Here is an 11,908-nt window from a genome sequence, read left to right on the forward strand (position 1 = left end):
GAGGTTTCACCACGTTTGCATACATTCATTGCATTTGTAGAGTGTTACAGATGTAGGCTGGAGACTTCAGCTCCCAACATACCACACTCCAAGGGGGTGCTATGCATGGGCTTGTTCTTGTCTGGTTTCTTCTGATCTTTATGCTGTGTTTGTTTCTTTCCTCCCAAAGGGACATTCTGCGAGTTGGGGTCACTTTAGCAGGACACCAGAAGAAAATTCTGAACAGTATCCAGGTGATGAGAGCACAGATGAACCAAATTCAGTCTGTGGAGGTTTGATATCAACGTGTCCTCATGCTCCACTTCCTTGAGGCCCTGCTCCCCTTTGCCCCTGTATGTCTGAGCTCTAGTTCTTGAGTGTTCTGCATGGATCAGAGACAGGCAGCTGCTCTGAGGATCATGGCAACAGGAAGAAATGCCCTATCATCAACAATGAATAGTCTCCAAGAGCTTCTAGAATTTAAACAATGGAAAAAGGGAACAACAAAAAAAAGACAGCTATTTTGAAAACAAACAAACAGACAATTATTTTTAAATAATAATAAAGCAATTGCATTCTTGAAAAGGGCTCCAAGACCAGGAGTCTCCAAAGGAAGAGAATAGAGCAGCTTCATCTATTTCCTCTTGCACAAAGTTGCTGCAGCTGGGCCCAGACACCTCTGGAGCAATGAGACGTTTTCAAGAAGATGAATGCGAGGATAGATCCCGAGAAGCACTTCTCTTTCTCACATGGAGTGGCAGCTCTGGGAATGTCCTGCAGCCGGCAGTACTTTCTGAAAGCCCCTGTTAGCAAATCAAAGAGGAAAGAGAGCAGAGCTGAAGCTCTCTGGTGCTGTGGAACCAAGTGCATCTCAGAAATTGTTGGACTTCTTCAAAAGCTGAAGACATTCTTTTTTTTTTTTTTTTTTTTTAAACAACTAAACTGAGACTAGAAGAGGCTGTTTCCGACAAATGAGAAGGAATCTGTAACACTTGGGTGGGGGGTGGGGGATGGGGAAAACCAGTCCTTTTTACATCTCTTATTTTCTCTTGTCATGGAACAGTTTTGTGAGTGACAGTTTCCTAAGGGTCCGTCCATCCACCCTCCAATGGCATCATTGTTTCATACATATCATATGCACAAGACTTTTAGTGATGTCCTCACTCGATGCCAATGATCTTTTCCCAGAAGACTTCCCAAGTACAGTATGTAGTAGATTTTGATTACAAATGCTGACGTGTACCTTTATTTTTTGGTTGTCATTGTTGGGAGAATTGTCCTTTTACCTTGCTTTGTTAACACCAATTTGTGAGTTTGGGGTTGGATTTTTTTTTTTTTAATGAGAAGGAAATGACATTTCCAAGCATCATATCATTCAAGAACTTAAATCCTTTCCTTGCGGAAGGAAAAAAAATGCAGCTTATTGACAATATGCCAGGAGAATAAGTTTTTTATATGCACATTTCCTCATGTTTGCTTGTTTGTTGTTTTGCAATTTGTCATGGCCTGACAGATGTTTCTAACTGTTGGGTTTCCAGTTGTTCACCGAGATGAAGTGACCACCAGGTTGCTGGTGCAATGATGAGCAGCATCACAGAAGGGTTTTTTTTGTTGTTGTTGTTGTTTTTTCAGGGGGGAGGGAAAGACGGGGGAGGATAGATGTGTCATGGGAGGGAATGGTGACTCCACAGCTGGCTGCCAGAGCCCCTCGGAGATGTCTGACTGCTTAGAAAAGTGTCAGAAGTGGGTCGGTGCATGTACCACAGAAAGGCAGGGTAAGCCTGGTCCTCTAAGAGGAGCTTAGCACACAGTTTCTCAGAGCCTGAATTGTATTAGCTGCTAGGTTGTGGATGCTTCACTACAGTAACCAAACTCTGTGGATGTGCTCTGTGCACTTTGGACACTCGGTCCCTTCGCTGGACAATGCACTGGGGGCTCTGAACCATCTTCAGTCTCAGCCAGTTGCCTCTTGGAGAGCCTGGGCGAGCAAAGGAAAAAACTCATCTAGTAGCACAGGTCTCTGGAGGAAAATGCCATGGCTGAAGCTGAATGGCCAGTCAGTGGATTTATAAATAACTGAAATAAATACTTTAGTTACTCAACAGGTCTTTGGTATGTGTAAATACCACCAACCAAGTGCAGGGGAAATACAAATGAGAATAATTGGACTAGTTATCCCTGTTCAGCACCATCTCATATCTTCTGAAACATGCCTACCATCTTCCCCTGGCCACTTGTGGCATATTTCCACACATCTCCTGGCCATATAACATGCATTTCCAAACTCTTGTCTGCCATTGCCATGTCATTCGTAGTGTTCTTCTCTCATTTTCAGCAGGATGGAGTGTTTGAAGGCATGTTTGTTGGGAGCTGGTTTGCCGTATTTTCCAGGAGCTGGATCCAAGAGGAAGCCTGTAGATGAAACTCCTGAGCTGTCTAGACCTTTGTGGTCAGATATCATCTCCCTAGAGTACTTGTCATTTTCTTCTATCAGGCCAGATCAGATGATGAAGCACATATAAGTGGCAGGAGACCATTCCCTGCAAGTGAGAGTTACTTCTCTGCTTAGCTTTTTCGCTGGCCAAATGCTTGGTGCACAGCTTCATCAGCAGGGGCTTTAACTGAAGGCATTTTCCACCCAGCTCCTATTCATGTTAGATCTCTACTGGTGGATTGCATTTTCTTTTGTATATTGTATTTCCCTGCTCTTGCACCCAAAAGTACATCTGTAGTCATCAGATGAACATGAGCAGCAGGTGTGTGCTGGGGGCTTTGGGATGTGTTCTGACAGCAATGTTATACCCTTTTATCTGTTTCAGGGCAGAATCTGATGTGGAGGGAGTTCAGGGTGTGGGCAATAGGTGTGTTGTATGCAGGTGGTGGACATTTGGGCTGCCTGTGTTATAGCCAGTCTGTTTTAATGTGTGCAGCTAGCTGAAGGGATGCTTCGAATGCCCTTGCGTTCAAAAATCGCTACTCCTGAAACAAACTCAGTTTTAAAGAGCAGCATGCAAAAAATTGATAGTGCCAACTAAACTACAGTGTTGTCAGAGGGCACGCAGAGGAAAAAAAAAAGTCTTCTCCACACGCCCTGTCCCACAGAACTGTGGAGCAGCAGTGAGACCTGCTCTCATGGTGTGCCTCTTCCACAGCGTAGCTGCTCTGTTTTAACAATTAACAGCTCCCAGGGGCATGTCTTCCCCCAAGGCACGTCTGAAGCTGTTTGGTGGCAGGCCAGGCCGAGGGAAGCGCGGTGCTGCGCCAAGCTGCCTGCCCACAGCCAGCCAGCTCCTTTTTGTACGAGGGATCTGCAGCACAAGGAGAGCTGTCTGTCCAGAAAACTCACCAGCAAATTCCTGTGGGGCAGCCATGTGGAAGGAGTGCACGATCCCCTTCAGTTTTCTTTCCCAGGCAGTTCTTGACTGCTCTGTACCCTCTGTTACATGCCTGCACACACCAAGGATAAGCAATGGCCAGGCAGGATCCCCCTTCAGAGCCAGCCACTATCAGACAGGGCTTGGAAGGACGCTTTAGGTCATTTGAAGACGTTTTTTCTCAATGCACGGAATCTCCTCACTGGCTAGCATCATGCACCTACCAGACCCGAGCCACTGTGAAGGATGGGACCACACAGCTCAGTGCCACAACGCACCAAAGCCATGGCAGCTGTCTGCAGGACAGAGAGAGCACATCTTTTACCTCTTCCTCTGACCAAAATCACATGTAACGAGTCACACATTCCATCTGAACACCAGGCATTGCTGGCATCATATCGGTCTGTATCTGACTGGGAAGGACTAATGGTGAATTGGACCTAAAAGAGAAATGATCCATAAAACACTGCAGTTTTCTGCATCCTTCCAGCTTTCCGGAGAGGATGAGGAACCAAGCTCCTGTGAAGTGCTCTGGTTGTAAATGCTTCTGGTGGATGCTGCAGTTGGTGGCAGTCACCAAAATGACTTTAATGTTTTTATTTCATGAGTATCAAATGTGCAGCTGGGAAATATGAGCCTAATGGCAAAATTCAGCATCATGTGGAGAGCAAGTAACAAGGGGAAGACACATGACATTTACATTATGAAATACTATGGTTCATGTGCATGTGTGAATACTTAACAAAAATCATCACAATGAGAATTTTTTTCAGGCACCTTGTTGCCATTTCCACATTTTCCCTCCACCTTTCAAGCTAGCTCCTCTCCCCTATTTTCCACTGCCACCTGTTGCTGAAGGTCACCCACGTCTTCTGATGGCATCCAGCAGAAGAGCTGAGCAGGCCATTAAGTTGAAAGTACTGGATGAGTTGGCCAGTGCTAAAAATCAAATCATATGGAGCATCAGGGAGCAGAGTGAAGAAAGCAAAGCATATATGGATAGTAGAAAGGTAAAAGAATCACCACAGTGCTATTTTGTATGGGTCATTTTCAACAGTTGCCGCCAGCCCTTTACCTGGAATTAGCAGCAAAGTTGTAAGCCAGGCAAAATGAAAAATGAATTTGCAAGACAGAGCACTGCCAGGAGTCACGAGCTGTGGGGACACAGACACAAGGCACTACGTGCTGCACTGCCCCTCCACAAATTATCTTCTACTGCCACCACCCCTAAAATCCCAGGACTACCCTTCACAAACCTGATGGCGATTTGTGCCTTGCAGCAGCTGAGGATCTGCTGGTTACGGTCTGGCTTCTCCTCTCCGTAGTATTCCCTTTACCAAGCAGTAGCTTTCACTGGCAGTAACCTTCCGTGTGATCTGGGTAAATGCTGCTGTCACAGGGCTTAGCAATTATACAGTTATTATGTCAGTATTTTGATTCAAATGTAAAGTTTTATCCCACAGCTCCGTGGCGGTCATAGCAGAGCCACCTTGTTTGTGCTGACAGCATGCACCTGTGTTTCTGTGTGCAGGGAGACATACGGCATAGCATCATCCTGTGTAGGGCTAGGAGAAAGCAGGGCTACACCTTGGTGTAAATCTGGCTTGAAAAAACTGCCATAAAGTGGCTGTCATCCAGTGCAGAGATGCCTCCTGATCCGGCATTTCATGAGCTAAGGAGAGGGGTTCTGTGATAGGTGCTGGCTGTGCTAATAATGTTGTTTTTTTCCCCACACGCCTTGAAGTCATTCTTTGTATTGGTGTCCAAGGGAAGATTCTTTCCCAGTAATCGTCATGCTGCAGATCAGCAGCAGCTTGTAGAGAAAAGCTCTTGTTGCATTTGAGCAGCTGAGAAAGCTTCTTGGTAAATTTTCTAGGCTCATTTGTATGAAACCTGCAATCAGGGCTTGAATTCTGTGGCATCATTAACAGTTGTATCCTCTAACAACACAATAAATCTGTGGCTGTCTTGGATTTATGAATCCAAAGTGCCTGGAAGTAACACTGTTGTCCAGTTTGTTTTAGCTGAGTCTATTTCTTCAATGCATTTCATCTTCCTTTCTGTGTGTCGGACTTGAGACTGATTTAATGTAGGTCTTTTCCATCTTGAAAAATTTTACAAGTTCTTCACATACAGTATTCATCATTTCCCCCTTCCAAGTTCTAAGAACACCTAACATTGCACCAGCTTCATTGGTGCAGTCAGCTGGCACTTATCCGATGTCATAAAAGACATCCTAAGATTTACCTTCTTTGCTGTGTTCCCCTCTCTCCATGCTGCGATCTCTTAGTGAAGCTAGGGCTTGACGTGCCTTCAGCTCTAGGATCAACAGTCCTTTTTATCAGACAGTTACTAAGTTACATGTCCTCAAAATTTCAGTCTGCTTTCTTTCCATGATTCTGTCCTGGATCTTTAGTCTGTGACTTGAGCACCAGTCCCATCTGCTTATGATGTTGGTTCCACCATGTTCACAATTCAATGCACTGATTTCATCTTGTCATTGCTGAGAACTACTGGAGTTCTCCTACTATGCAAAACGTTTATATATTTTTTCTCCCTTCAGACTCATTTTGGCCTCATTTTTAGAATTCTCCAGGATGACTTTGCTTATTGTAGCTATTGAACCCTTTCCAAAGACAGGACACCACTTCTGTGTGTGTTTACTTTCATATGTGATGCATTCCATGCTCCTAGAAAGCTCCCTGCATTTTGCAATTATTTTCTGAAATTTACTTTACTGTTCTCCCTCTATGTTAGTCCTACCCATTCTACTGCCTAATGTTAGTTGCAGAAATTTAGGAATAGAATCGAGAGGTCTTCTCTCCCCTCAAATCTGTGTTTCTCTTAATTTTCATTCCTTGCTGTCCTACAAATAATTCAGCAGTTTCTCATGTTCTCAGTTCTGTAAGAAATTTGCACTTCTCTGCACTCCTGTGCTTTGTAGGCAAGCAGCAGCAGTCCCACTTACGTAATATGGTTTGATCACTGACTCATTTTTTGTTTAGCCATGGACTGTTAGATATTCTACTCCCCGACTGCCATTCAACAAGCCACAGGACTTAACCTCATGTGCCTCATATTTTTCAGAAGCTCAATTTTGCCTTCTTTTGGTTTGCTTGATCCTTTTCCCATTGTTTTCATTCCAGAAAATTTCAGGATTTTTTCAGTTGTCTTACCTGTAGCTTCTGCTCCTACCTCTAGGGTCAGTCTTGAGTTCCTGCACAGATAGCGTGCTGTCTCCTTTGATAGCTCTACTAAGTCTAAGGGGTAAAGAAATAATCTTTTATGAATCTTTAATAGCCAAACAGCTATGTTAGCAAAACTAATTGAAGGAGTTCAAGGAAGCATGTTATTCTAGCCTGAGGTTTAAACAGACAGTCAAATCCCACTTTTCCCCCAAACTGTAATTCTGCACTGCCCCCTTGTTGGCTCCAGTCTGTGGTCTGCAAGCTGGCTTAGGAGTTTGGAAGGCAGAGGATGCCAAAAGCTCTGTACCCAGCTGAAGAGGTCCTCATGTTGTGGACACCACCCTGAGACAGGTAGCGTGGCAAATCCACACCCTTGCTTGGTCTTTTCTGAGAATGAATGCAAAGCCTCTGCTAACAGATATTAGCACCCAATGGTCTTCACATAAGGGTGGTGTTATGAGCCAGTACGGGATGTACGGATGTACTTAGTTCTCAAAGGGATATGCAGAAACTAAGAAATGTGCAAAGAAGGGCCACAGGAGCAGCCAGAAGACTTTGGAAGTATGAGAGGGGACTAAATAGACTTTGATTCTAGGTGTGACAGAGGCAAACGATGATAAGAAATTTCATGCCATTAAATCAGGAAAGATGTGAGCGAGGTGAGTAAGAGGTAGTCACTATTTCTCACAATAAAAGAAGGGCCACAGGTGAAGTGAAATACGCTATGCCAAAGCACAGTGACTGAATGCTGGAACTCCCTGCTGCGGGATGTTGATGATGCTAAGCATTAGATACTTTCAGAAGAGGATTGGACACATTTGTGAAAGTAAGATCTGTAGTAGCATCCTCAATGCAAAAATACCTCTTCTGTTTTTTTTTCTGGGTCATGGATGCCTGGGGGCATGGAGTGTATGACACGACTCCTACTAGCACGTCTGTTATACCGTCTTGTGGCTGACACGTTGTGGCTTTTTCTGGTGAAGGATTTCCACATGGAGCCAGAGGGGTACTCCCCTGTCAGGGGAAACCACTCAATTCCTCCTCCCCGTTCCTTGTGTAACACGGGGCATCTCTGGGATTCACAGCGTATCATCAGAGCTTCAAACAGCAGCAATGGCACAAAAGGGAAGGCTTCTTGGTGGGCCATCATGCTGAATGTGGAAGCTCTCTGTGGAAGCAACCTTGTCTCGGCTTTCTTTTCTGGTTCAGAGAACCTGAGGCATGGAGACAGCTGCTGGAGGAAGAAGTGTTTCCTTTGCTTCTTCCAACATGGTTTGTTTGCTGGCAGTGAGACTGTTGCACCTGCATTGGAGATGAGCTCAGCCTGCATGCGCAGTCGCTGCAGGTTGCATGGATGTGAGTCCAAATAAACACACGAGAGCTGCCTCAAGGATGAAAATTCAGGAAAGAAGCCTGGGACAAGCTTTTAAAATGGTCAAACACATCTCAACGTGATTCAGAGCTGGGCTAGGTGTCTGCAGTGAAAGCCAAGAGGCATCCCAGAGCACAAACCAAGCATTGGGGCCTCCAGGACAAGATACAGTCGGGTATTAAGTGCAAGGTTCAGTTGTGAGTGCTGGCCCCGTTCTGAATTTGTTCTCTATGTCCTGGGGACAACTTAGGTCCAGACAAAACGTATGTTTCTTCGGATACCTTGATAGCATAAATAAAGAGCTATCTGATACAGGCAATGATTCATTTCCCTCTTCCAAGTAGCCCAGGAATGTGGCAGAAGATCCTGTCTGGGGCAGAAGGGATGCTGGCTGTGTAGTCCTAACACCCTGCCGACCTCTCTAAGCTATGGAAGATGAGGAAAGGGACACACAGTTTGGTGTATTTGTATTTTCTTCTGATCTGTCTTGTTTGACCCCCTCTCTGATCTCCAGTATGATTCTCTGTTCTTTCCTCTGCTCTGGAAGGAAAAGAACCAGGGTACTTCTAGCTGATGGTTTTATTAGCTCTCCGATGGTTCTTTTTCTTCTCTGAAAATCCCAGCTCCTGTGTTTATGATCCTGGGAGCACTGGGGTCATATGAACATCACAGCCTTTATTGCAAATGGGACAGCCCAGACCTCATATGAGGAAGCACAGGTGCATGGCTGCCGCTTCCATGCTGGCTTCTACTGAGCACTGTGTCTGCCCTACCTTACCCGAGTACCTCACAGTCTGTAAAGCACACATCCTAGAGACAAGCTAAGGCTTACCACAGGGCTGAGGTACAGAGAAATAAAGACTGACAGCCACTGAAGTCAAAGATTTGTTGAGACATGAGCATGGACTCTCAGACAATTTAAGTGTCTTGGTTCCCAAACACGTGTCCCTCTTGCAAAGAGAGCAGTCCATGGCACACACAGCTCTAGTATGCCAGTCTGTGCTCCTTCTAGAACCTCCAGATCCTCCAGATGCTGAGATCATTGCTTCATTTCTCCCCTCTTCATCATGGCCTTCCTCAAACAAGACCACACATCACATCACACCCCTTGTCCTAATGCTGGAGCAGGGGTGGGACAAATCAGGGACTGGGGAGGTTGCATCTGCTCCTTCACTTCTGATCCAAAAGAGAGACCCACAAGGATATGCTCTACTGGATCCCCTCCTTTTGTGACTTCATCCATTTTTCACACTGTGAACCTTAAATCCCTTTTCTTTCTTATTGCTTGTCCCCTATCGGTGGCCGTCTCTTCTCTACATTGCTTTGTGTATTCATCGTGTAGAATCATAACATCTGCTTGGGTTGGAAGGGACTTAATCCAACCCCCTGCCATGGACAGGGACACCTCCCACTAGACCAGATTGCCCCAAACCCCATCCAATCTGGTCTTGAACACTTCCAGGGATGAGGCATCCACAACTTCTCTGGACAACCTGTTCCAGTACCTCACAACCCTCACAGTGAGGAGTTTCTTCCAAATATCTACTCTAAATCTACCCTCCTTCAGTTTAAAGCCGTTGCCTCTTGTCCTATCACTAGGACACAGATAGCCAAACTACCCTCTGCAGCTTCAGGTATCAAGAGGCTTCTGAGGAACTGAAGAGCCAACGTAGCTGCCCATGTTTCTATTTTAAAAGACTCGCAGGGACAACCTGTCCCAGCTCAACAACTAGACCCTGGGTTAGCAAGGCAAGGGAGAAAGAAAGAGAGTCCTGTAGGGAAGGCTTATGCTGAAGGCTGAAAGGTGGTTCGGGGAGGTGGCAGTTCTGTAGCAGGATAGATAGAGGTTGAGCGTTGTGGCAACGAGTCCACCTGCTTGTCAGGACCTTAGATTACTGTGGTGTGCTTGCATAGCTCCTCCAACGCGACCAGGTGGGAAGCAATCAGCCTCAAATGGAAGAGTTGTGGAGAAACTGACCATATTGTAGGGAAGTTTGTAGGGAAATTATGCCAGGCTCTGAATTCCTCGCAGCTTTAAGCAGTGTAGGATGGGGGAATTATGTGGAACTACCCCAAAACAAGCATGTGTAGTGAACACTACTTTCTATCACCAATGGTCCAAGGATTCATCAGCTGGGCTCCAGGAGTATCCCCAACCTTATTTTCCTACTATTCATCATCCTGTGTGTTGGTCATGGCCCTGTGGACAATGTAACATTTTTCATGACAACATTTGTATTTTTTTTTTAATTGTGAATGGGGAGATAGTGTGCAGGTCCTTGTTACACAGGGATGTGTCTTCCATTCAGATCAGGGCTTCCCCTGGCTTTGTCAGATGTCTTTCAATGTTACTGAGAAAAATAAATAAAGAAAGAAATCAGATGTATTTATAAAGGAAACAGAAACCCGCTGCTCCAATGCCTTTGTAGGAGTATTTTTAACAAAACATTTTTTCAAAATAAATGTGAATTGTAAAGTTTAAAGTGTTTGCTTGTGGCTTTCTTTTCTAGGAGCTTTGTCTGTCTTTTACCCTTCCCAAGAATCCTGCTTGAGTGTAAATATTGTGTTAGACAAACATATGGGTTATTGATCTGTTAGAGGGAGGAAAACATGCCCAGAACCTGCTTAATGGGAAATGACTTCAAAACAAACAGACATCACTCTTAGCTGGCTTACACCATTTAGTCTGAATAATTAATTGGCGAATATAGTCATTTGCTCCACTTGTAAATTGTCCAAAAGAACACTTTGTTTGCGTTAACTTGTATTTTAGTTAAAAAAGATGCCACAATTCATATGTGCACGCGTTAAGCATTTATGTAACTGCTTTGAACTTACAGCTTCGGTGATGACTTTGCTTGGTATTCCTTTGTCAAGGAGCAAGAGGTATGTTAGTCCAACAACATTTCAGCTGCCCAATACAATGCCATGGATTTTTAAAGAGGATAAGGAAAGAGGGCAATTCACTATCTAAGCAATCACATTCCTGCTTAAACCCAACACTGAAGGTAAATCATAGCTGTTTTCAAGAGACTCCTGCTCCCTTCACAGCCCTGCATGTTAAAATTAAATAAATAAAATCACCTACATAAATGATCAGTTCAGGTTCTATGGAAATGAAGTTGATGCTCTTAATATAATTACTATCCCTAAATTCTTCTCTGCAATAATACTTCAACCCTTAAATTCACACACAGTGGGAGAATTAGGTGTAGTTTAGATGACCAATATGAATAATATATAGCAAATAGACTCTACAGAACATTAAATGTTATAATCTGACATTCAGCAGCAATAAAGAGTTTGACTTGCAATAAGAACATCAATAATTTAGTTCACGGTCACAGATCTGTGATGGCTGTTTCTGTCACCCTCCTACATCCTTTCCTCAGGAAAAAGATATTTTTGCATGCACGTCTCAGGAGAACCATAGGTTTCTTTGTTTATAACGTTGAGGTAAATATTTCAGTACTCATAAAACACTTCTGCACAGCTACATTTAGAAAGCGGGAGCTGGATGTGCATCTAAATTTTGGGGTCTGGACCTGGACCTGCCAACTCCAGTCTCTGCACATGATCAGTACATGACAGCTCTGAAATGACTTGTCAACCAGAAATACGAATGGAAAGCAACAGAACAAAACCAATGAACGAGGCAAGTCTTTCATTTAGGTATTGCTCAGCATCATTACTTCTGGCAGGACAAATCTTGAAGTAGCCAAACAAGATATAATTTTGCTTCTTTTCATAGGGTCCTGGGAAGGCCCTAAAGGTGCTTGGGTCCAAACCATTTTTCCTGTGGTGACATTTCTTCTCAAGGCCGTGGAATTTATGAGCAGCTAGGGACAGAAGCCGCGGGTTCAGTGTGTGTGTGGAGAAGGAGGACTGTAAAAATTGGGAACCAGGTAGTTCTGAGCCATCTGGAAGTGAGCGCATCTGATGCTTGTCCATCCAGACACCAGCCCTCAGTCCACACACAGAACAATACCAGAGGA

General features: G+C 44.5%; 1 protein-coding gene across 1 annotated transcript in view; it reads left to right on the forward strand.

Annotated features, from left to right (window-relative positions):
• EPHB2 (EPH receptor B2) overlaps positions 1-10,396 on the forward strand; it is an 86,834-nt gene extending 76,438 nt beyond the window's left edge. Inside the window, 1 exon segment of the mRNA XM_035344675.1 lies at positions 170-10,396. Coding sequence (XP_035200566.1) covers positions 170-278 — 109 coding nt within the window. The 3' untranslated portion in view covers positions 279-10,396.
• Positions 10,397-11,908: the final 1,512 nt, after the last annotated feature.

This window comes from Oxyura jamaicensis, chromosome 21 (assembly GCF_011077185.1).
Source record: "Oxyura jamaicensis isolate SHBP4307 breed ruddy duck chromosome 21, BPBGC_Ojam_1.0, whole genome shotgun sequence".
Taxonomy (NCBI): Eukaryota; Metazoa; Chordata; class Aves; order Anseriformes; family Anatidae; genus Oxyura; species Oxyura jamaicensis.